The sequence below is a fragment of the Lynx rufus genome, unplaced genomic scaffold (assembly GCF_022079265.1).
Source record: "Lynx rufus isolate CCGP_SWC_20201006 ecotype Redwood Valley unplaced genomic scaffold, mLynRuf1.p SCAF_10, whole genome shotgun sequence".
NCBI lineage: Eukaryota > Metazoa > Chordata > Mammalia > Carnivora > Felidae > Lynx > Lynx rufus.
The window spans coordinates 26504047-26530800 of record NW_025814824.1 but is presented as its reverse complement, the minus strand read 5'-3'; the positions used below and the strand labels follow the sequence as shown (position 1 = coordinate 26530800).

General features: G+C 38.3%; 1 protein-coding gene and 1 pseudogene across 7 annotated transcripts in view; both read left to right on the top strand.

Annotated features, from left to right (window-relative positions):
- Positions 1 to 26754, top strand: part of AGTPBP1 (ATP/GTP binding carboxypeptidase 1) — a 202476-nt gene that overhangs the window by 48815 nt on the left and 126907 nt on the right. For 4 of the 7 annotated variants that reach the window (XR_006966288.1, XM_047102959.1, XM_047102952.1 and 1 more), the window contains exons 2-3: positions 14144 to 14229; positions 24286 to 24410. Coding sequence is in view for 6 of the 7 variants with exons in the window: in XM_047102959.1 (XP_046958915.1) it covers positions 14177 to 14229; positions 24286 to 24410 (178 nt within the window). In the remaining variant the exon portion in view is untranslated. The remainder of the gene's footprint in view (positions 1 to 14143; positions 14230 to 24285; positions 24411 to 26754) is intronic. The other 3 variants (XM_047102983.1, XM_047102965.1, XM_047102974.1) reach the window with 1 other exon arrangement.
- On the top strand, positions 3522 to 4763 carry LOC124529071 (annexin A2-like; annotated as a pseudogene).

Genomic DNA, 26754 nt, shown 5'->3' with positions numbered 1-26754 from the left:
CTTCTCTTTCCTTAGACAACAGATATTGTTTACCTTCTTCCCTTAAAATTTCTCACTGTTCCTTCAAGGATGCTGCCAAGGGTATGGTCATATTCTTTGGGATGTTTCTTATTCAGTAATCAGAATTTACAGTTTTCCATCACATTGACATAGCCGGTGTGGGGGAATAGTAGCTGCCTTATGTTCTTGAAAAGTGATTTCTTCTTTTCAGATAATGAAACAATTAGAGAAAGCTGACAAAAGATGATGCCTTTTCAGTGTACTTGTTTCCCGGTTCCTCGCAGTAGAACCAGCTACCCAGATCTTCTTTAACTGCAGTCTTTCCTTAGTTGTCCACATCCACTACAATAAGAACAATGTCTACTATTTAACAGCAAAGGTAATCATTGTTGACTAGAGCAGTGCTTCCCCAAAGTTTAAACAATGGAAATTTTGCCTAATTATATCTTGTAGGGAGGCCCATTTGTGGACATTTGAGAGTAAAATAGTGAAGTTGTTCTGGTTGAATAGGAATAGAACCAGGTTGTTTAAACAATGCAAGTGAAAAGGAATCCTATTTCCTCAGACCGTATTTAAAAGATTTCATGTGAATAGTGTATGTTTCTTTGCATTTTTTAGCAGTTTGATTTGAAATACATTAAAAACCATGTATGTTTGCGAAGTATATATATTTAGAAAATATAACCTTAACTTTGGGGCATGTGCCAGAATTAATTTCTTTTATGGCTTGTTTGCGGAATGGAAATTAGGACAGGCTTACATGTATGAAGTGTGTTTATGCACACTTACTGACTTGGCTGATAGGTTTGATTTTAAGCTTAAGCCAGTGGAACCTGAGGCCTTCAGTTTTGGTTTCTTGGGCTCTGGAACTAGCTCTAGTTGAGAGCAAAAGATCAGGAGAATCTAAAACACAAACAAATCAGAAAATCCAATACTTTTCTTGAGCTAGAGTATATAAAATTGCTTGTTTTTTTCTTATGTGTGGGCTAGGTTGAGTGAATTGATCTTGCTTATGTGGTTTTCTGCCAAGGCCATATGCCCACATTTAATTCAAGTTCAAGCCACCTTTAAATATATATAAAAGTCAACGTATACAGACACTCCCCCCCCCCCGCCATTTTGGGAAATGTATACTGCGGATTTTTTTTTTATGTGCAGCATAGCAGGATTGTGTTTTTTTTCTCCCTAAAGACCCAGGTGGGTCAGTAGTTTTGCTTTTGTGTAAAAGGGATATTGTATTCTATTGTGGGAATCAGGCATTGAACTACAGAGAGTGTTAAGCCCTTAACCCTAATTTAAGGATGGATTGAATTAGAAAGTTCCTGCAGTGACTAACTTTTTTTTTTAACAGCTTTATTGAGATATAACTCACATACCATACAATTTTCCCTTTAAAATACGCAATTCAGTGCCCTTTAGTATATTCACAGAGTTGTGTAGCCATCACCACAGTGAATTTTGGAACATTTTTATTGCCCCAAAAAGAAATCCCACATCCTTTTAGTGTGTCTCCTCCCCCAGCCCCACCCCATTCTCTTCTAGTCCTAGATGAGCATTAATCTACTCTCTGTATAGATTTACCTATTCTGGATATTTCATATAAATGGAATCATACAATGATGTTGTCTTTCATGACTGGCTTCCTTTTATTTAATATATTTTCAAGGTTCATTTATGTAGCATATATCAGTCCTTTGTTTCCTTTTATCATTGAATAATATTCTATATAGCTATACCACATTTCATTTATCCATTCATTGGTTGGTGGACATTTGGGTTATTTCTACTTTTTGGTTATGAATAATGCTGTTAGGAACATTTGTGTACAAATTTTTGTGTGGATATAAATTTTCATTTCTTTGAGTATATACTTAGAAATGGAATAGTTGGGTCACATGGTTTCTTTTTGTTTAACCTTTTGAGGAACTGTTAGATTGTTTTCAAAGCAGCTGTACCGTTTTAAATTCCTATCAACAATGTATAAGGATTCCAGTTTTTCACATCCTTGCTAATGCTTGTTATTGTCTGTATTTTTTAAAAACTATTATAGCCGGGGCGCCTGGGTGGCGCAGTCGGTTGGGCGTCCGACTTCAGCCAGGTCACGATCTCGCGGTCCGTGAGTTCGAGCCCCGCGTCGGGCTCTGGGCTGATGGCTCAGAGCCTGGAGCCTGTTTCCGATTCTGTGTCTCCCTCTCTCTCTGCCCCCGCCCCCCGTTCATGCTCTCTCTCTGTCCCAAAAATAAATAAACGTTTAAAAAAAAAAAAAAAAAAAAAAAAAAAAAAAACTATTATAGCCATGCTAGTGGGTGAGAAGTGGTATCTCATTGTAGACTAACTTTTTAAATAGTAGTTAAGCATAACAAGAATGATAGTACTCTAAGATGGAGTTAATTTTACAGTTAAAGTATTTAATAGGCTGATCTAGGAATATAATTATCAGAATTAATACTTAAAACTCTATGATTAATTAGTACCACTTGCTAATTAAAAAATGAGGTCATAGATTTTTCTAATCTCTGATTGTACGATTTTTCCTCACAAAAGTCTTTTTGAAAAAGAAAATTGAAGTTTGAATTTCAGAGAACAAAATTCACTCTAGACACCTTAGGCAGAGAAGGTTTATTTATGTTAGAGTACTAAGTAGTTTGCTGGGATATATCAGTCTGGGTCCAATCAGGAAATAGAAACCACACAGTAATTTAACAGGGAAAGATTAATATAAAAAATTATTGACTATAACAGGGATTGGAGAATTGAGGGATTTGTCAGCAAGAAGTAAAGATAACTCTAAAGAAGAGTGGGATAGCTGGTTACTGCCCCCAAGGCTGAGATAGAGTGGGCCCCTCTTCCCCACTGAAGACTTGTTGAAAAAGGTAAGGTCAAGGCAAGTAGGTGTGGTGTGACACTAGTGGAATTTGCTGCATGTTCACCTTGTAGGGTGCCAGGGAAAGCTGTTCATGGGGAGATGTCTCACCCGAGGCCCTCTGCTACAGAGCAGCTTAGACCCCTGTTGGAGAGGCTGCATGTGCTGTAGGAGCCTGGTGCTGTAGAAACCATCCTTGTTGCAGGAATGGGTCCCAGAGAAGCCTTGGCTGCTGCAGCCAAGTGAACACCCCGGAGCCAGGAAGCAAAATCCTTTTCCTCTGCAATGTCTTTCCAGTGCCCTCTTGACAAAGCTTAATGTCTTGCCAGCTGGCAAAGAAATTAGTATTTTAAGGGCACACATCCGTTTTCACAGAGCAGGCAAAAATGGTGAATTTAGAGATGAGGGGCAATAAATCAATGCCTGGCACGGGTTTTAATTGGTTTACAGAATTGTTCGGAGATTTAAAGAAAGAGATTCTAGGTTGAGCTTTAAGGAACAACTCCCAAAACCTCTACACAAAACTGAGAGACCAAGGGAGATATTGTCTCTTTTATGATTAAGAGACCTGTCTAGTTGTGAAATTGCTTTCAGATCTTCATTCCTAGAACCACACTGATATTTTAAAATCAGGATACTGTTGACTCCACAACTGGGGATGCTTGCGGCTCTCGGCGTCTGGCCTCGCTTCTTTCAGAATGTCTGCTGTTGACGACATTCTCTGCAAGCTCAGCTTGGAGGGTGAAAACTCCCACCCCCAAGTTCATGCTGGTTGGTGATGCCAATTTTGCATATACCAATTTTGATACTGAGTGTGATGCTCTGAACATTGAAACAGCTATCAAGACCAAAGGTGTGGATGAGGTCACCATTGTCAACCATTTTGACCAGCCTCAACAATGAACAGAAACAGGATGTTGCCTTCCCCACCAGAGAAGGACCAAAAGGGAACTTGTATCAGCACTGAAGTCAGCCTGGAGACCGTGTTTTGGGGCCTGTTGCAAACACCTGTTCAGTATGATGCTTCTGTGCTGAAATCCTCCATGAAGGGCCTGGGGACTCATGAGGACTCCCTCACTGAGATCGTCTGCTCAAGGACCAACAGGAGCTTCAGAAAATTAATAGAGTCTATGAGGAAATGTACAAGATTGATCTGACACATCTGGTGACTTCTGCAAGCTGATGGTTGCCCTCGCAAAGGGTAGAAGAGCAGGGGATGGCTCTGTCATTGGTTATGAACTGATTGATTGACCAAGGTGCCTGGGATCTCTATGATGCTGGAGTGAAGAGGAAAGGAACTGATGTGCCCAAGTGGATCAGCATCAAAACAAGTGAAGTGTGTGACACATCCAGAAAGTATGACACGCTGGACAGCATCAAGAAGGAGGTCAAAGGAGATCTGGAAAATGCTTTCCCGAAGCCGGGGCAGTGCATTCAGAACAAGCCCCTATATTTTGCTGACTATATGACTCCAGGAAGGGCAGAAGGACTCGTGATAAAGTCTTGATTAAATCTTAAGTTTTTAAAGTAATCTCTGCACCCACTGTGGGGCTCGAACTCAGGACCCTGAGATCAGGAGTCGCATGCTGTATTGACTGAGCCAGGCAGGTGCCCCAGTAAAGTCCTGATTAGAGTCATGGTCTCTCTCAGTGGACATGTTGAAAATTAGGTCTGAATTCAAGAGAAAGTGTGGCGAGTCCTTGTACTGCTGCATCCAGTGAGGCACCAAAGGCAACTACCCAAAAGCGCTGCTGTACCTGTGTGGTGAGGCTGACTGAGGCCCATGACAGCAAGAGCATCCAGGAGTGGTGCTCCTTTGTTTCCAGCTAACAGTTCTAGAAAATAGCTGTGACTAACAGTCCCCTTGTGCCCATCCCTGCCAGGGTGATGTTAGCATTGCCCCTCCTCAATTTTTTTTTAAGTATTTATTTTTTGAGAGAGAGTGCGAGTGGGAGAGAGGTGGAGAGAAGGGGGGACCGAGGATCCGAAGCGGGCTCTGACAGCACGGAGCCCGGTGCGGTGCTTGAACCCACAAACTGTGAGATCATGATCTCAGCTGACGTCGGATGCTCAACTGACTGAGCCACGTAGGCGCCCTTGCCCCCTCCTCAACTTTATTTCAGTTATGTAAGCATTGCCTGCCCCTCATGTCTAGTCTCTCTTTTAACCAAAGAAGTGAACATTCCAAGGAGTTGGAAGAGGAATATGTAATGTGAAACACTTTATCTCGTGTACTCATGTACTGTATGATAAACAGATGAGTAAACTGAAATTTTACTTTATAAAAAAAGAATAAATAAAATCAGGAAACTGTGGTGGTCAGGAGGCTATGGTGATCAGGAATGTCCTGCTGTACTTAACTAGCTGTAGAACCACACTGGGCCAAGACCTGTTATGGCTGCACCAGTCCTGTCTGCTGGTCTTTCTCTATACCCCAAAGGGTCCACGAGATAATTTTCAGGTCTCAGGAAATTCCTCCATAAAAATTAGAACATCTGTGTTAGCAGCTGTGATAATTAGTTTTGATAATTGTTCTGATCAATTCATTGGTGGAGGAGGGATCTTATGTCTTTAAATGGTATGAGATGGCTACTGCCTGACTTTGACCAGATGCTATTAACAACAGTTTATTCGTCAAATACAACCTGGGAGAGGAGGTTACTGCATGCCTCATGGAAGTTGCATTTGGGAGTAGAGTGAACCAGTCACAGTGGCCATGGGAGGCAGGCTTTGTAGTAACAAATGGATGAAATAACAAAAGGACTGCCCTCATGGGAGGATGTGATTTATTTGTTTGAATAATTCTGAGGGCTGGCAGGGCAAGGCACTGACAGCTTGAGGACTGAGTGGGGTGCAGCTGGTTCAGCTGATGGTGGAACTAGCTGGGTGGAGAGCCCTTCTTGCTGGATGGGATTGCACATGGCAGGACAGTAGGCCTTCGGGGCCTTATGAGGCTCAGAGTTGGCGGGGTGTAATTGAAATTTTAAGTCTATATAATAGTACCTCAGTAATGACTGCTAATGCTCTTTTGAAAGAGAGTATTTTTCTGCACATCTGTTTATTGTGGCTATTTAATTAGTCTGCTCTTTTGTGTGGCTCTCCATCCCCACAAACAGCATGAACTCTAATGTGAGTTAGAAATGCAGGTAGGAAAAACAGGTTTTCCTTTCCTTAAATTTCCCACTTTATTTTTTTACTTTATACAAGTAGGCCTAAGGAGTCTTACTACAAATTTTTACTACACAAGACATTAATAAATTATGCCTTGTGGTATATGATGTATACAAAAGTAGTTTTATTTTTCTTTATTTAAAGCATACAAAAAAGACTTTAATTAACCTTACGTGAAAAGCAAATAGGTAGTTAAAATTACCTTACCATTCTGGAAACTAATCTTTCTTCCTTTTCATGATTTTTAAAACCTCATGTGGTAAAGATAATACATTTCTGTTTAACTGACTTAAAGTAAAATGAATTCATTTTTTTAAAAGATAGGATAGACCTAATTTAAATAAATAATGTAAGTTAATGTTTTGTATTTTTTTGTTGTGGTAAAACATATCTAATATAAAATTAGCCTGTGTAACCATTTTTTAGCTTTTGATTCAATGGCATTAATTGCATTCACAAAGTTGTACGGCCATCACCATTATTTCTGAAATTTTTTGTCACTGCAGACAGACACTTTTTAATTATTAGACTATGACTCCCTACATCCTCTTGTCTCCAACCCCTGCTAACTTCTAAAATCTATTTTATATGTCTATGAACCTGCCAATTCTAGGTATTTCATATAGGTGGGGGCATATGATTTTTGTTGCTTTGTTTCTAGCTTATTTCACTTTACATAATATTTTCAAGGTTCATGTTATAGCATATACAAGAACCTCATTCCTTTTTATAAAAAGCTGAATAATATTCCATTGTGTGTATCTACCACATGTTGTCCCTTCATCTGTTAGTGGACACCTGGATTTTTTCTACTTTTGGCTATTGTGAATAATGCTTCTATGAACATTAATGACAATTATCTCTTCAAGTCACTGTTTTCAGTTCTTGGGTGTGTACTTAGGAGTAGAGTTGCTGGGTCATATGGTATTTTACATTTAGCTTGAGGAACTGCCAAACTGTTTTCTACGTGGTTGCACCATTTTACATTCCCACCAGCCACAAATGAGGGTTTTAGTTTATCCACATTTTCAACCCCTATTTACTGTTTTTTAAATTATAGACATCCTAGTTGGTATGAAGTAATACTGTGATTTTGATTTGCATTTCTCTAATGACTAATGATGTTGACAATCTTTTCATGTGCCTATTGGTCATTTGAATATTTTCTTTGAAGAAATGTCTATTCAAGTCCTAAGGTTGCATGCTTTACCGACTGAGCCAGCCAGGCGCCCCTCAAGTCCTTTGCTCATTTTTAAATTGAGTTCTCTTTTGGTTGTTGAGTTGAAGAAGTTGTATATATATTTGGCTACAAAACTCTTATCAGATATATAAATGCAAATATTTTCTCCCATTCTGTGTTTGCTTTTCACTTTCTTGATAGCGTCCTTTGATGCACAAAAAACTTTAAATTTTGAAGTCCACCTTATCTTTTTTTTCTTTTGTTGGTTGTGCTTTTGTTGCTGCAGTGGAGACTCTCTTGCCAATTCCAGGTCCTGCAGATTTACCTCCGTGTTTTCTACTGAAAGTTTTAGCACTTATATTGGGGTCACTGATCCATTTTGAGTTAATTTTTATAATACGGTTTGAGTACCAACTTCATTCTTTTGCATGTGGAAGTCACGCCGTCCCAGCATAGAAGGGACTACAGACATACCTCACTTTCTTGTGCTTTGCTTTATTGCATTTCACAGATACTGTTTTTTATAAATTGAAGGTTTGTGGCAATGCTGTATCTAACAAGCCTGTTGGCACCATTTTTCCAACGCATTTGCTCACTTTGTGTGTGTCACATTTTGGTAATTCTCACATTACTTCAAACTTTTTCATTATTATATTTATTATGGTGATCTGCAGTCAGCGATTCTGACTTGCTGAAAACTTACATGATGGTTAGCACTTTTTAGCAATGAAGTACTTTTTAATTAAGGTATGCACATTGTTTTTTTTTTTAGATATTGTGCTTTGCACACTTAATTGACTACAGTATAGTGTAGACAAGGCTTTTATATGTGCTGGGAAACCAAACAATTTTTATTTGACTTGCCTTATTATGATACTTGCTTCATTACAGTGGTCTGGAACTGAACCCGCAATATCTCTGAGGGGTGCTCATATTCTTTCTTCACTGAGTGGACTTGGTAACCTTGCCAAAAATCAGTCGGCCAGAGATGTGTGTGTTTATTTCTAGACTTTAAGGTCTATTCTGTTGGTCTGGTTTTCTGTCTTTTTGCCAGTACCACTTTAAGTTGATTCTAATTAACATTGTTTACAATGTGAACATTCAAAGAAAAAACAAATTAAAAAAAAATACAATGTGAACATTAACAGTGTCAAATAGCAAAGCTACTAAAAACCATAGGTCAAAATAATATTAACGAAAATAGAGCCTAATATACAATTTATATAAGAATTTGAAAAAAACAAACTTTTTTTTTTCCACTCACTCACTTGAGTGAATATAGGTTCAGAAGTAATGAATAATTATATGTGTTGATTTTTTATGAAAAGGCTTTATACAATAAAATTGTTATTTTTTGAAGCCAAAAGAATGAAGTTTATCTCTCATGAAACTTGTTTTTGCTTTCTATGTTGAACTTGAAATAACCATTCACACATTTCATTTCAACCAACATAAGATTATTTCTTCCTGGCTCTTGATGCTATTAAAAAACAAAATCTTTCTTTCATGAGAGGTTGAAAGCCTACAGCGAAATGTTCATTATTTTCCTAAGATTTTCAGGATACTACTCGTTTGTAGACACTGAGAACTCTTTTAGGGACAGATCAGGAAGTCTCATCTTGAGTATGTAATTAGACCATAACATATGAAATTCTTCCTCCTCAAAGTCAAGTTCTCAGCCTGAGCAGTAGATTCAGAGGAAGGGTTCCTCATTCAGTCTTACACTTGTTTGAAAATAAGGAGGAAATCCTGTTTAACTTTGCTTTTCAATTTTGTTCTTCTAGGTCAGCAAGACTTGAGATTTACAGATACCCTTTTTCACTCTCAAACCCAAGCAGCAGTAGGAGCAGTTTTATGATACTTGTTTGTCACCTGATTTTTTCCCCAATAATCTTGTCACTTGATGTCAAAACATTTTCTCTAAGGTCTTGCAAAGTCATTCACTTGTTTCACGTGATAACAAGTGTTTGCTAAGTTGGCTGGTTTCAGTAGGCAGCCTTTTTTCTCCAAGCACATAGCCTACTGTGTGAAAGTACTCTGCACTTCACCTTTCAGCGCTGACACCCTGTTGAGAACTCCTCATGCACTGAGTCACTGCACTTCTGGATGTAACAGGAGATTCATATGCTCCTTGTTCAGGTTGTAACATAGTTCTTTAAACACTGGTTTTTATTTTTTCTTTAAAAAATTTTTTTAGGGGCGCCTGGGTGGCGCAGTCGGTTAAGCGTCCGACTTCAGCCAGGTCACGATCTCACGGTCCGTGAGTTCGAGCCCCGCGTCGGGCTCTGGGCTGATGGCTCAGAGCCTGGAGCCTGTTTCCGATTCTGTGTCTCCCTCTCTCTCTGCCCCTCCCCCATTCATGCTCTGTCTCTCTCTGTCCCAAAAATAAATAAACGTTGAAAAAAAAAAATTAAAAAAAAAATTTTTTTTAATGTTTATTTTTCAAGAGAGAGAGGGGGGGGGAGAGAGAGAGAGAGAGACAGACCGTGAGTGGGGGAGGGGCAGAGAGAGAGGGAGACACAGAATCCAAAGCAGGCTCCAGGCTCTGAGCTGTCAGCACAGAGCCCAACACGGGGCTTGAACCCACGGACCATGAGATCACGACCTGAGCTGAAGTCAGACGCTCAACCGACTCAGCCACCCAGGCACCCATAAATATTTTCAAGTGAACGGGTTTTTGTTTAATAAAGTTAATCATTTTTTGTAGTTTCAAGCAACTTTTTCCTCTCACCTGCCAGAGTTTTTGACACTAGCACCTCTTTGTGAAGAAAACACTGTGTCGTGAAGTCAGCTTTTGTTTTTTTTTAAACAAGAGTGACAAATCTTCAGATGAAGCCAGCTATCCATTGGACATTGTCAGTATAGATGTCAACATTGTTCTTTAAGACAGACTTTTGTTTCTAGATAGGAAGACAAAATATTAATTATCCTTATTTAGCACCTGCAGTGTGCTGGCTCTCTTCTAGATACTTGGGAGGCATTTACTAAGCAAAACAGATTTTTGTCTATATGGAGCTTTAATTCTAGCAGGGAAATATAGATAGTAAGCAATACACAGAGTTAAGTAAATTGTCTAGTTTACAAGGTGATTAAATGAGTAAAATATTGGCCAGTGAGATATTAGATATTAGACCGTGTGATTTCTTATGTGGGCGTACCAAGGACTGTGGGTTGCTATCACTTTTTCCTCAGGACCTCAAGAAAATGAAGGTACCTACTGTGGTTGCCTTTGTAGTCATCAGTAGTGATAAACTGGTAAGGGTCTGGGATGAATTTGATTACAGGATTGATATATATGGTTTAATGGGGTATCTGTTGAACATTTGTAAGTTTATAATACTAAACTGTTCCCTTGAAAGTTGTTTTGATGCATGTTCATGTATTATCAGTTATTGCATAGTACAGTCTTACAAGTGTTCAGTAATTTGTGAATCATCCAGTGTTAGAAGGTGGTAAGTGCTCCAGAAGAAGAGAGAGTAGATTCAGGCAAGGGACAGTGGGTATGCTAGGGTCTGGATCTGGTTTACAAAATTAAATAGGATGGTTGAAATTTAGACTTTATTGAAAAGGCGATACTCAAGCAAAAGAAGTTTGGGAGTTGTTTGGTCATCAGACTATCTGGCAGGAGAACATTTTGGATAGAGGAAACAGCTTGGGCAAAGGCATTAAGGTAAGAGTGGGAAGAAAGCAAGGAGGCACAGACAGTGTGTCTAGAGCAGTGTGAGTGAGGAGAGTTGTAGGTAGGAGATGAAGTCAGGGAGGGGAACGGCTGGGGGTATTCACCTAGGGCGCTTAGTGCCACCGAAATGGGCAGCGTTGCAGGACATCGAGCAGAGTGGTGACAAGGTTTACCTAAGGTTCCCCCCCCCCCCGCCAACTTTTATTTCCCCAAGGGTTTAATAGGATCAGTCAGATGTTGTGTTGAGAATAGACTGTAGGAGGCCAGAGGTAGAAGGGAAACTAATGAGGATGGTTTGCTTGACCATTGTAGTAGGTATGGTGGAGTGATCAGATTCTGGATGTATTTTGAAAGAATTATCAGAACTTGCTGATGCATTGGATGTGGGATGTAAGATAGGAGCCAAGGAGGAAGTTAAGGCCTTGTACTGAGAACTGGAGAGAGAATTGTCTTTACAGTTGGAAAAGCTTAGGTGAGGGCATACTTGGTAGGGGAGAGCGGGTCAGGAGATCAGTTTTGGATATGTTGAATTTGATATTATTCGAGATCCAAGTGGAGATGTTGAGTAGTCATAAGACTGGATGAGGTCACCAAGGAAGAGACTGGAGTTAGAAACAGATGAGAAAGAAATGAGCCTGGGACATCCAGTGAGGGAAGCTTAGAAAGTATGGCCAAATGAGGAAAGTATTTCCAAGAAAAAGGAGTGACCAGCTCTATCAAATGCTGCTGATAGGACAAATAAGATGAAGACTGAGAGTTGACAGTTGGATCTAGGGACATGGAGGTCACTGACACAGACAAGTGGGATGGGGAGAATCTGGTTGGAGTGTGTTTAGGAGAGGATGGGAAGAGAGTACTGGTTGGCAATGTGTGTAAACAACTAAATGAGACTTGATTGAGGATTGAGGAAGTGGGAACAAGAGAGGTTGTTTTTCCCTTCAAGACTCGGAAATAACATGATTTTATGGTGATGAGAATGACCCCATAAAGAGGAATGAGTAGACTATACCTAAACTTCACGGTCAGTTTTTATCATATGCCCTTATTATACATTCTCAGTTTCTCTGCCCCTTTCTTGCTTTGTCACACTTGGTTGGCAAAGCCACAAACTTGGTGAAATGCAGCACTTCTCTAGGTGCCTCTTTTTAGTACGTGATACTGTAACGGACACAGACTTTCAAAACAGAAAGTTCCCAAGTTCTCTGGAGACACTCTGGCCTTAGGCTATAAAAAGTGACCATACTGGCTTAGCTCTAGGATGATGGGATTGAGAGCTGGCCTTTTTCCTGGGGAATCTCTTTAGTCCCAGAAAGCAGAATTCTTTGAGGTTGTCAGTTTCTTTAGTGAAGATTATTTGTCAGGAGTTCTGTGACTGTTGAACATTTCCCACAATGGTGAGGTATGAGGTATGGAGGAGGTAAGAAGTTGGGATTACAAGGTTTTAGTTAGCTGCCAAGCAGTCTCTTTCTGTTTTACTTGGCATCTTCTAGTCCCTGGGTTCCAAGTGTCCTGAGTTCTTCTGGACAAGGCACCTACCTCCCATCCCCAACTTTTGTTTCCTTTTTGGCACTGTGGGGCTTCAACATAACTTAATTTCTCTTTATTGCTGCTGTCTACTTTAATTCAGTCCTAGGAGGGAGAGGATAGGAATGCCTGTTGTTCGACTATTATTTTATTGTGAATTGGAAATTTGAATCATTTCTTAACTGTTGAAATAGAATTGGCTGTGATGTAAGTGCCCAACATTAACCTATCCAGCTTTATCAGTTTTTTATTTTTTATTTTTTTACATTTATTTATTTTTGAGAGACAGAGAGAGACAGAGCAGAAGTGGGGGAGGGGCAGAGAGAGAGGGAGACACAGAATCTGAAGCAGGCTCCAGGCTCTGAGCCATCAGCAAAGAGCCTGGCGCAGGGCTCGAACTCACAAACCATGAGATTGTGACCTGAGCTGAAGTCGGGCACTCAACCGACTGAGCCACCCAGGTGCCCCCCCAACTTTATCAGTTCTAATGAGATTTGCAGTGAACTTTTCATGAGATGTGCTATTAATGCACTTTTAGAGAGCACCCTACCAGCCAACAAGTAGAAGTAACTTACTTTAACTTTATGTTTATGGCAGCATTAGTGCTTTTGAAATTACATAGGATTTTTTTCCTCCTTTGGATTTTTGATTCTTAATTAATTTGGAAATTGGAAAAAGTTACTTTCAATTGGTAGGTTTTTTTTTTTTAAGTCAGTTAAAAGAATAGCAATTTAAAATTTCTAGTAACCTTAAAAACAATTATGTAATTTTTATACATAATCCTAAATACATGTTTTCTCTTTTATAATTGAGTTAATGAAAAAATTGAAAAAAAATCATATGTGTTTTATTGAAGTCGAAAGTTCTTTGTTAATTGAAGAAAAACATCCAGAATACCTGTATCTTCTAAATCTGTTATGTTCTTTTGCATGTTTCCTTCCCTTTAACTAAATGGCATTACTATATATTGCATAAATATGTGAGAAACTTGTTGAATTGGCAGTAATTTTTAAACTTTCTAGTGATGCCACAAAATTCTGCCTCAGTAAGCATTTATATATAAAATTTAAAAATGTCCAGGGTTCTTTTTTTTTTTTTTTTCTTTTTTGGAGGGTGAATAGTTGCAAAAGAAATATGAAAAGTTGTAAAGATTCTGCAAGCCAAGATTTAAAGCTTTAAAATGTATAATGGACACTTTCTAATGATAAAACTTTGTTGGAGGAAAATATGCATTACGTATATTGAATGAGATATTATAGATGGTTTTTACTGTGTACACAATTTGTTGTTAAAAAGTGCTCTCTCATAGAAATAATGGTACACATTTAACAGTATTTGACCACAGTGTGAATGGTGGACAAGTAAGTACATTGCTGTGGTTGGTTTGAGTATTTTAAGGAGGAATGTAAGAACAGGAAAGATAATTTGAACTGTCTCAAAAGAAATGTTAACACTAGATATTAGATTATTATGTTAGGTTTTTGCATTTTTGTAGCACCAGGATTTTGATAACTTTTTACTGGCTGGTTTTAGGTCTTATACTAGTCACACATTTTTGCACATTGAAGTAGCTTGCCAGAAGCACATAAAACTCAAAACATTCTTCTTTGGTTTCTTGTGTTATCTTGTTATCTTTACAATAAAAACTTTCAGTTGTCTGGCTTTTATGTCACCTAATATTTAGAAACAATCATGTGTTTAAAATCATTAACGTTTTTTCTTTTAGATTATCTGCAATGATGAAATGAAGTAACTCAAGATGAGCAAGTTAAAAGTGGTATCAGAGAAGAGGTACTGTACTTCTAAATACCAATATGTATCAGTTATGGAAATAATACTCCAATGGTTGTTTGAAACTCCTTACTTGAAAATATTATTTATGTTTAAATGATTGTATGTTGTATTTATATTTTTAAATTAATATTTATTAATGTTTAACTTTTCAGTTAAAAATAAGAGTCAGCAAACTATGACCCATGGGCCAAATTTGGTCTACCTCTTGTTTTTGTATAGCTTATGAGCTAAGAATAGTTTTTTTTTTTAAGTTTATTTATTTTGAGAGAGAGAGAAAGAGAGAGAGAGAAACAGAGTGGGGGAGGGGCAGAGAGAGGGGGCGGGGGAGAGAATCCCAAGCAGGTTCTGTGCTTTCAGTGGGAAGCCTGACTTGGGGCTCGATCCCATGAACTGTGAGATCATGACCTGAGCTAAAATCAAGAGTCAGATGCACTTAACTGACTGAACCACCCAGGCACCCGAAGAATAGTTTTTAACATTTCTAAATGGTTGGGGGGGGGGAAGAATATTTATGACACAAGAAGTTTATATGAAATTTCTGTGTACATAAATAAAGTTTCATTGTAACAAGCTGTGCTCCTTCATTTATATATTGTCTGGACACTTTTGCTCTAGAGTGACAGAGTTGAGTAATCATGACAGAGACTGTTTCGTCCACAGTGTCCGGCCCTTTCCAGGAAAATTTTAACTACCCCTGAGTTAAAGCATCATATCGACTAAAGCTCGAATGTACCAAGAAATTGTCCTTAGCAAGGTTTTACTGTGGACTCTTTCATTAAAAGTCAAACTCTTTGATTCTAATTTGGAATTTTTTTAGCTAGATTACTTAACCCTGTTAAGTGTCTATAAAATGGGTGTAATAATAATGCTATCACTATGAAGTTGCAAAGATTAAATAGCGTCTAGCAGGCTCAGTAAATGACAACTTATTAATATTGATAATAGAGTTTTTTTGCTTTGTAGCAGTGTTGTATGTTACATTTACTACAACTTTGCACTTACAAGTATGGTTTACTCTGTTTTCTAATGAGAAGTATATACACAGTTTATTTAAAATTAAAAGAAAATTATTTATTTATTGTTGAGAAACAGAGTGTGAGTGGGGGAGGAACAGAGAGAGAGGGAGACACAGAATCTGAAGTAGGCTCCAGGCTCTGAGCTGTCAGCACAGAGCCCAACGTGGAGCTTGATCCCATCAATCCTGAACTGAAGTCGGATGCTCAACTGCCCAGGAGCCCCTAAATTTTTTTTAAATGTTTATTTATTTTTGAGAGAGAAAGAGAGAGAGGGAGGGAGGGAGGGAGACAGACAAAGCATGAACAAGGGACGGGCAGAGAGAGAAGGAGACACAGAATCCGAAGCAGGCTCTGGGCTCTGAGCTGTCAGCACAGAGCCTAATGTGGGGCTCAAACTCATGAAATGCAAGATCATAACCTGAACTGAAGTCAGACACAACACACCGAGCCACCCAGGTGCCCCACACAGTTTATTTAGATAAGATTTATTCCTGGGGCACCTGGGTGGCTTGGTCGGTTAAGCGTCCGACTTCGGCTCAGGTCATGATCTCACGGTCCGTGAGTTTGAGCCCCGCGTCGGGCTCTGTGCTGACTGCTCAGAGCCTGGAACCTGTTTCAGATTCTGTGTCTCCCTCTCTCTCTGACCCTCCCCCGTTCATGCTCTGTCTCTGTCTCAAAAATAAATAAACGTTAAAAAAAAAAATTAAAAAAAAAAAGATTTATTCCTTAAATTGTTAGATTTTCCAGGTATTAACTATGTGATACATTGTAACAAATTTCATTGTTCAAGTATTTCTGTAATTTCTATAGTAAAGGAATTAAGTACTGACTGTGTTTTAAAAAGGAGCACCAGTCTTCTTTTTGGGATTAGGTGCAACAAGTAATGCTATTTCTGTTGATTAGCTAAAGTATCTAGAATTACTAGCTTGTTGTTCATAAGAATATGAAGTTATAGTTTGACAACTTCTGGCTCTTAGTGTTAGTTTTCATTTTTTTCTCCTGAAATAGTTTTACTGGATATTTATTGTTATTTTTGCTGCTGTTTTAGGTGATCATTGCAAATGGTCTTCATCTAAGAGAAATTATAGTTTCTAGTAATACTTGTTATACTGCCCTGTGAAGAAAACTGTATGCAGGGGCACCTGGGTGGTTCAGTCGACTAAGTGTCTGACTCTTGATCCTGGTGTGGGTCATGATCTCATTGTTCATGCGTTCAAGGCCTGCATTGGGCTTTGCACTGATGGCATGGAGCCTGCTTGGGATTCTGTCTCTCCTTCTCTCTGCCCTTACCTGCTTGTGCTGTCTCTACCTCACAATAAATAAATAAACTTAAAAAAACCTGAATTCAGTAAGATAAATTGAGATAGATAGAAAAGGGTCAAATCCTTCTTTTCCCTTGCTCTAATCTTTTATCTCTCTAGCTCACTTGCTCCAGTGTCTGTATTACAAGAGTTCTCCCTTACTGAGAGTGCTAATCTGTTGACTTCTATTTTTTCTCATTCACCTCCTCCTTTCTTACCCAGTGTAGAATCCATTGTCTATCATTACACTCTTGAAAATACCTGAAATGGCTTTACCTCGTTTTTTATTTTCCATCACACCCATCTGACAGAGTCCTTTCTCTGGATAAACTTGTTGAGTAGCTAAATGACATTGGAGGATGAACTAACTTGGCAGATATCACTAAAAATTACTGATCATCGGCCTGAACTGAGCCCAGCAATCTTGTGACTGTGGTTCTCTGGAAAGTTCATTTTCTCAATTTTTGTAATGATTATTTTATACTTTCTTTCACCCTTTAAACCTTTGAAATCCTCAGACATCTCAAATACATATCCTTAACAAATGGCCTCCCCTTATGATATCACAGAGATAATACAATCTATTATCCTCATATTTCTGGCACCAAAATTTTCCATATTCCCCTTTATTTGATCCCATCCTCTGCCTACCATCTTGTCACTTCCTGCAGCAGATAATGTGTCTCTTTTATTGTCAAAGACTAATACTGAAACCTGTGTTATTGATTTCACCTCCCTCTTTCCTTCTCAGGGTCTTTTAATCATTTGTGCTTCTGTCTTGAATGTTTAACTTCTTCATTCATTACTATTTAAACAAGATCTGGGCTTCCCAGTATTTAGACTCTGCTCTTCTGTCACTACCCAATATATATGATTCCCTTAAAAGCCAAAAAAATTTGAAATGGTCTGTAAATGCAATCTACATCTCCTTTCACACGCTCCATCCATTTCTGTGTAGTTTCTGTCTTACCCAAGAGTACTTACTAAGGCCACCTATAATTTGTGAACAAGTTCATTGACATACAATCATTGTGCAACAAACTGTACGTAGAGAGTACAGTTTGGTAAGTTTGGTCTGTTTATACCTGCAAAATCCTCTCAATCAACAATTTGTATCTTTGTCAAAAATTAGTTGTCATGTATGTGTTGATCTATATTTGGACTCTGTTTCATTCCACTGATTTAGATGTTTATCTTGGTGTTGATACCTCTCTGCCTTGGTGGCTTTATGAGTCTCATAATTAGTGTTGGTCCACCAACTTTGTTCTTTTATTTCCAAAGTTTGGTGTATTTTAGGTTTCTTTGTATTTTCATGTGAATTTAGCATCAGTTTTATAATTTCTACACAATAGCCTGCTGGGATTTTTATTGGATTGCCTTGATTCTATAGATCAGTTTGGGGAGAATTGGTATCTCTCTTTTTTTTTTTTTTTTTGAGAGAGTACCTGCGAGTGAGTGGGCGAGGGGCAGAGGAAGAGGGAGAGAGAGAATCTTAAGCAGGCTCCATGTCCAGTCCAGCGTGGATCCCAGAACTGTGAGATTGTCACCTGAGCCGAGATCAAGAGTTGGATGCTTAACTGACTGAGCCACCCAGGCGCCCCACGGGGGAGAATTGATATTTTGACAACATTGAGTCTTCTTACCCTTGAGGACAGCATATTCCTTTTTTATGATCTTCTTTAATATTTTTTGCAGTGTTTTGTAGTTTTTATTGTATTGATGTGTCCTGGTCTTTCAGGTTGTTTGTCGGATGATTTCTGTTTCCCTTGAAAATAACACCTCTTTTGGGGGTCCCCAGTAATTTTTGAATATAAAGATATCATGAGACAATAAAAAAAAACACTAAAACAAAACTGAGAGCCTGTGATCTAGCCTATACTAACTTCTACATTAAGCTAAAAATGAGAAGTGTGGCTTACCAGGGTGGCTCACACCTGACTGAAACTTGTCATTCTGAAAGATAGGACAGATACCAGGGCAAAGCAGTTAGCCATAAACGTGTACCTAAAATCCCAGTGGAACGTTACCAGAGAAGTTATAAAAAATAATGAATAGAAAATCATTAGCATGTTATTAACTTTGGTGAAGGACTTTCAAGGAAAACTTGACTAATTATTGCTGATCCTAGTATAAATTTAGGCAGTTTGCAATTTTATTAGCAAGATTTTATTGGTTGTCTTTAACAACAAGTCACTTGGTAGTATTGAACTAGAATTTATTGTTAGAGAAGACTTTATTGCATTTAATTCTAATAAGTAGTCAGAGAAATAGTTACTGTTCTCTTCCAGTTAGAATAATATTGTTTTCCAAACATACATATTTAAATACTTAACTATTTCTACAGAAGAATGATAATGAAATTTCTGTTTTTCATTGTCCTTTGATTTATGATGGAAGAAAATAAAGTTTTGTGTTTAGTGTTTGGAGAGAAACAGTAAAAATGTAAACAAAGCAAAAGTAATAAAAGACAGGTAAAAAAGACCTATAAATGAGGAACAGACATTTCTGAAAGATAATGTGCATTTTAGAAATCAAACTGTATTGTTTGAAATTAAAACTAAATTCCTGTGATTCATGTTTAAGTCTAAAACTTTAGTATATTTCTGTTTTTTTTTTTTTTTTTTTTTTTGCTGTGAGATATTTTTACCTGTTTTACAAGGACATCTTTATTATCTACATTTTAAGGTGAAAAAGATAATAACATTTATTTATAATATGAAGGTAGGTTCTATAGCCCTTGCACTTGCTTGGGAAATAATTTGTTGCAGATTAATATCTGTACATCATTGGGACTTTTGTAATATCCAAGAAAATTTATGCTTTTAGAAAAATAGCTCTGAGAGTAAACCCAAATATCAAAGCAGTAGGTGACCACTGTGAAACAGATATTTGAATGATATTATTTTTAAAATATCCATTTGAGGGGCGCCTGGGTGGGTCAGTCGGTGAAGCGCATCTGACTCTTGATTTTGCCTCAGGTCAAGATCTCATGGTTTGTGGGTTTGAGCCCTGCCCCAGGCTCTGCACTGATAGTGTGGAGACTGCTTGAAATTTTCTCTCCCTCTCTTTGTCTCTCCCTCCCTCTTTCTCTCAAAAAAAAAGAAAAAAAAGAGGAAAAAAAAACCTAAAAAAATGTCCATTTGGAGGTTAACTTGATTTGATGTGTTTCATATTGTTCATATTTCCAATTACATGATTTTTCACTACATAATAATTAACAATTATAAGTTGAATCTCTGGAATTTGGTCTGAGCCTCATTTTGATTCATCTAAGAATAGGGTAAGGCAGGGAAGATAACATTCTTTTCCGAGTCTTGTTGTTTAAAATTTTTCTCGGTGTAGTTCAGATTGTCCACTGAATAGTTGTATAGCTTATCACCACCCTCAGATTTTCCAAAGTCTGAAAATTATTCAGAAGGTAGAGCTGCCCTCTGGTGTTCACCCGGTGATTCCTTCAATATTAGTGTCTGCAGCTTTACGTTCTTAGAGCTAAATTGGGGTGGCTTAAAGTATTTTGTTCAGTTTTCATTCGGTAGATGAGAAAAATAGGAATAGAAAGGGAAATTGTTGGGGCGCCTGGGTGGCGCAGTCGGTTAAGTGTCCGACTTCAGCCAGGTCACGATCTCACGGTCCGTGAGTTCGAGCCCCGCGTCAGGCTCTGGACTGATGGCTCAGAGCCTGGAGCCTGTTTCCGATTCTGTGTCTCCCTCTCTCTCTGCCCCTCCCCCGTTCATGCTCTGTCTCTCTCTGTCCCAAAAATAAATAAAAGCGTTGAAAAAAAAAATTAAAAAAAAAAAAAAAAGAAAGGGAAATTGTTTTGCCAGTGTTCTCAATTATTTGCTTCCCTTCCAAAAATTCATCCATCCATCCATTTGAAAGAGCATGATTCTCAGAATGGAATCACTCCGATGAAAGGTTTTTTTTTTTTTCTTTTTTCTTTTTATACAGTGGTGTAATTTAAAAATTTTAAGAGTTACTGATAAATTTTTAATTTGGAATAGAACAGAATGTGTGTTACACTTAGTATGTTTTGTATGTTCATGAATTTTTTGAATAGTAGATGTTTTATTAGCTACTGAAAAATAGAGATGACCTTTAAGAGAAAAATAATATGGAGAAAATTTAAGAAACACTCAGTTATTAAATTTCAGAATTTTGGTTTCCTTAATGCAAATTTCTCTTAAATCTGGGTTATGGAACTGTTTTTAAAGATGTATTTGCTCCCTAGTTTGCAAACTGTGGTGTCTTAGTACCATTTCTCACCAGAAAGAACCAGGGCTCTTTGGAGAAAGGGCTGATTCTAGGTCAGGAGCACAAAATGTGCAAGATAAGCCTAGAGGAGTGGTTCTTAAATTTTTTAGCTTAGAACCTTTTAGTGCTCTTAAATTGATGAAGACTCCAAAAAGTTTTTGTTGATGTGAGTTATTTTATCTATTGATATTTATGGTATTATACATTAAAACTGAGAAATTAAAACTATTCATTTTAAAATGATAATAAACCAATTGTATAGTAATATAACATTTTGTTTTAGAAATAACTATATTTTCAAAAAGATAGAAGACTGGCATTTTTTATTACATTTTTGCAAATATCTTTAATGTGTGGCTTAATGAAAGATAGCTAGATTCTCTTATGTGTTCCTGAGTTCAGTCTTTAATGATATAAGTATCTATACATTACATATAGTATATACACATATATATGATACATACACATACATGGGTTTTGTGGATTTGTGGTGTTCTTTTTTTTTTAATTAAAAAATATTTTTAATGTTTATTTATTTTTGAGAGAGACAGAGAGCGAGTAGGGGAGAGGCAGAGAGAGAGGGAGACACAGAATCTGAAGCAGGCTCCAGGCTCTAAGCTGTCAGCACAGAGCCTTACGTGGGGCTTGAACTCACGAGCTGTGAGATCATGACCTGAGTGGAAATTGGGCACTCAACTGACTGAGCCACCCAGGTGCCCCGTGTTGCGTTATTTTAAATGGTATATTAGGTATATTTTCAAATGTGTGCTTAATGTGTATTTTTCAAACTTCAGATACCTTTTCAGTTGAAGTACTTCCAAATTCAAAGCATTGGGCACAGTTAATCTGAAAAAACATATATTGTTTGTTTATCATATGTTTCTAGATGTGTATTGCCTATGCTATACCAGTCAGTGTTTGAAATACTGGGTGACATGCAAGATCTCTACCTTTGTGGAGCTTATGTAATTACAGATTGTGATAAATTCTCTATAGGTACACTTTAATATTGGAAGTGGAGGGGCTGGTGAGGAAATGGTCCCATGGTTGGGCTGTAGCCTGAAATGAGAAGGAGCCAGCTCTAAATAGAGCTGGGAGAAACCTCCCTCCAGATTGAGAAGACAGCAAATACAAAGACCTTGAGGTTGGGGAAAAACATGTCGTATTCAAAGAACTGATAGAAATCCACTGCAACTGGATCCCAGTGTGTGAGGGGAACATTGTGAGAAGTCAAGTCGGGGAGGTAGACAGAAGCCAAATGATATAAAGTCTAGTATGTTGTGATAAATAAGATTTGGCCTAACGGCTGAAGGGAAGCCATTGAAGGGGTTTTAGCTGGACAGCAACTTGATTATATTAGTGGTTCTATAAATCTACATATGTGATAAAGTGGCCTAGAACTGTATAAGTAACCAATGTCAATTTCCTGGTTTTTGCTGTTGCCCTGTAGTTCATGTAAATGTAACTATTGGGGAAACTAGGCGAAAGATGGAAGGGACCACTCTACTATTTTTTCAACTTTCTGTGCCTGTTTATAATTATTTCAAAACAAAAAGATAAAAAAAGTACTGTGAAAATGGATTATTGGCAAGCAAGAATGAAAGCAGACTAGTTATGAGGCTCTGATTTCCAAGCGAGAGAGAATGATTGCTTAGACTTGGGTAGTAATGGTAGATAGGGAGACAAGTGGATGAAGTTGAGATGTTTCAGAGATGGAGCTGTTATTGGGTTGGTGTGTGGGGAAGGGAGCCCAGATTTTTGTCTTGAGCAACGGATGGTTTCACGTGAGTTTGGGAGCATTAAGATTGGAAGAAGAATAGGTTGAGAGGAAGAATGGGTGGTTTTATATTGGGCTTGCTAGGTTGGGTAAGCTATCATGGTGAGGCTGGAGTTGAGTGTAGGAGCCAGGCAGCATTTAGATCATAACAGTGGTGGGATTAGATGAGACCACACTGGTTGAAGAGTGGAGAGAGTGAAGAGAAGAGAGCTGGGGATAGAGCTGTGTGGGGTCTTTAGCATGTAGAGATGTGTCACAGGAGGAGGAGCCAATCACGAGATCTCAGAGTGGTGGTGACAGGAAGAACGTGAGGAGAGAGTGGGGTCATTGAAGCCCAAAGAAGGAGGTGAAGGAAGAGGGAGCTATCTGATAGTGCTGAGAGACTGAGTGTAACGAGGAAGGAAGTGACCACAGGAGGTTGGGAGATCTCGAGGTGCAGAAGGCAAGCTTGAAAAGTGAACAGTATGTGAGAAAATGGAGAGAGCAAGCACAGACATCTCCTTCAAGGAGTAACGGAAATGCCATGGCAGCTAGTGGGAGCTCCTGCAGGAGATTCGTGTGCCAGGGGGGTATGATCCAGTTGAAAGGGAGAGAGGGAGATGATGTACTACAAGTAATTGAAGGAGCAAAGACATTGAAAATGCAGGAGGGGCTGAGGCAAGTAAATAGGGGAGGGATTGTTCTTTGAGTCTCCACATGCCAGTCAAAGAGCCTTTTTAAAACATCAGAGCACATCGCTCATTTCAAAAACTTTCCATCCCTCTTAGGGTAAAAACCAAAATCCCTACAGTGGCCTGCAAAGCTTTAAATGTTGGTGCTCTGTCCAACCCCACCCCCACTCTGACCTCAAATGTTACTGTTAACTCTCCTTGAAGTCTGCTCCAGCTACATGGGTCACCTCACTTTAGCTGAATGCAGCAGACCCCTGCTTTGGGGTCTTCGTGGTCGTGACTCCTTTTCCCTGGACAGCTCTTTCTGCAGATTTCTGCACAGCTTACTCCTTTACTTCTTTCAGGTCTTTCCCTAAATGATACCCTGTCAATGAGGTTTTCCCTGACCACTGTCTAAAATTGCATCCCTTACCCTGTACCTTTTATTCCCCCAATCTGCTTTTCTTTATAACACTTACCACCACCTTAAATACTGTATGATTATCAACATATTTATCTCTCACCATTGGAATGTTCAGTCTGTAGGGGGCATGAATTTTTGTTGTGTTTACTGTTTGTAATACCTAGAAGAGTATCAAATGTGCAATGTATAATGAAAGAGAACAAAGAAGAAAGAATGTGGATAGAGAATCAGATAGGTTTAAGGATCTGGTAGTGGGAAGATGAGTGTGTGCCTTTTTGAGCTTATAACGATTGTAAAGCAAGGCACTGAGAGTGAACTGGGGTGGGTGGGATGATTAGAGTTTTGAGGTGAGCCTAGGAAATGTAAGACGTCTTTTTGGAGAGTGTAAAGATGAACTTTCAGGGCGTGATTTAAGATTGCTGGGCAGGGTTGAGTGCATATTTGTGGTTTTCTGAAATGGAATGTGTTTCTCATTTAAATTAATAGAATTTTTAGCAATGTTGAGCTATATAACACAGAGTAAGGAAATGTGATATAAACGCTTAATGTTTTTAGAAGGGTAGAGTTTTTTTTTTTTTTTTAAACAGTGATCTTCTAGTGTTGAGTTTACAATTGATGTAGAATGTGTCCTAATATAAAGTAACATTCTTTTTAGCCTTACCAATAATTCACGGATCGTGGGACTCCTGGCTCAGCTGGAGAAGATCAATACTGAATCTGCAGAATCAGATACTGCCCGATATGTTACATCAAAAATTCTTCATCTGGCCCAAAGTCAAGGTAAACTTTAGTCTCTTGTTTTTGAAATGCTTTTTTAGTTCTTCGAAAGTTGATGCTAAGAATATTCAAACTTTGGAGAAATAGATGATTTTCTGTAAAAATTGAACTTTCTCAAATAGACTCAGGAAGTAGAAAACTTCACTGAGTAACTGTGAAAGGTATTGCTATTCAAAGCATTGTTTCCAGAAATGATTATGATTGCCTGAACCATTTTCAAACAATACTTAATTCCAGTGCTTCTTGTTCTAGAATGTTGACACAAAGATGGCAAGTAGCATTGAACATTGGTTACTAGTGTGATCCCTACTTTGAAATGTAAACTCTTTCATTCAGTGGTGGGTGATCTGAGGGAGGTTTTGACTCTGTGGGATTCAGCTGCACCATCTCCGAAATAGAGATAAGAAATCATGTGATTATCATTTACATGGGAAGCATGTAAAAAGAATGCTGAAATGTTCAGGGCCACCTAGGTGGCTCAGTCTGTTAAGCATCTGACTTTGGCCCAGGTTATGATCTGGCAGTTAGTGAGTTCGAGCCCTGCGTGCACCACCAGTGCAGAGCCTGCTTGAGATTCTCTCCCTCTCTCTCTGCCCCTTCCCCACTTGTGCTCTCTCTCTTTCTCTCTCTCAAAATAAATAAGCTTAAAAAAAATCTTAAAAAAAAAGAATGCTAAAATGTTCAATAAATGGTACCTGTAGTTAGGCTTCAGTGCTCTATTTTATGAAGTCAATACTACTGAATTGGTATCGAAATCTCGACAGAGTACGAGAGAAGAAGGGTACTGACTTTGCACTTAGGAATACAAATATGAAAAATCCCAAATAAAACATTAGTGAATTAAGTCTAAGTATACGTTAAAAAATGAATGTCATTGCTAAAGAGCACTTATTTTAGGAATGTAAAATGGCTTAATATCAGGAACTGTACCAGTATAACATTATTTGAACAGGTCAAATAAAATCTATGTAATCATTTCAGTAGATGCTAAAAAAGGTATTTAAGGTTCCAAAACCTGTGGTTGATTAAAATGAAAACAAAAACAGAAAAAAACCCCAAAAACCAAAAAAAAAAAAAAAAACCCCACAAAACACCTGATTTTTCTTTAGTTAAATAAGGGTAAACCAGCAGCTGCCTTAATATTTAACAGTGATACATTGAAGACATTCTGCTAAAATTAAAGTCCAGACATTTTGTAATTTTAGTATTTTATTTTTATTATTTTTTAAAATAATTTTTTAAAATGTTTTTTTTTTATTTTTGAAAGAGAGAGATAGAATGCAAACGGGGTAGGGGCAGAGAGAGAGGGAGACACAGAATCTAAAGCAGGCTCCAGGCTCTGAGCTGTCGGCACAGAGCCCAATGTGGGGCTCGAACCCATGAACCGTGAGATCATGACCTGAGCTGAGGTCGGACACTTAACCAACCGACTGAGATATCCAGGTGCCCCTAATTAGTATTTTATTTAATTTTCAATTATTTCGTTATTCTAAAGTTTCAGGTCCTTCAGTAAGCATTGAACTGTGTTTAAGAACTCAGTATCTTAACCCTTCTTAATGGTCATAGACTATTATTATTTTGATAACTTCCTCCTATTCAGTCCATGTATTTCGGGGGTGGTTGAGGAGATATCTCTAACAGATGACATTTATTTCTAACAAAAATCTAAAATACGTGCCTGTACTTTTTAATTCAGGAAGTCACTAACTGGATTCTAGCCTTGGGAAGTATTGTGCTTATCAACCAAGGTCTATATACAAGGATGTACACTGTAATAGTGCAAAGTTAGATGTACCAAGGATATTCATTGTATTGTTATATGAAATACCTCTTCAGAACAAAACCAACAAAACCAAAAGAAAACAAATTCCTCAGACACATGAATAACACTTGTGTACCCTGCCTCTGCCGCTGCAGACTTTTCCCATCATAGCCTGGAAGCCCTCCTACTCCAGCATCACCACTGAAAATGCCCCAAGTGTACCACTACCCAGACTGCCCCTCTCCTATGCCACTCACCACTGGGGGACCAGCCCCTAAGCACTGTCCCCTGAGTTGTGTAATACAGGGACTTTGTTTATCGTACCTTGGATGAGGCAGTCAACACAGTGTAAGTTAGAAGTGGAAGATTGTCCTGTCATCATTTATAGGATGATCCTGTTTGCTATCCATTTGAGAGAGAAAGATTAGAAATTTGTAGTTCAAGGAAGAAGAAATGCAAATAACCAGTAAGCCTAGGAAAAGGTTCTTTACCTCCTTGAAAGTTGGGAATTACTGATAAAAACAACAGAGATACTTCTCACTGGTTAGGTTGGCAGAAATTAGAAAATGATAATATCCTGTTTTG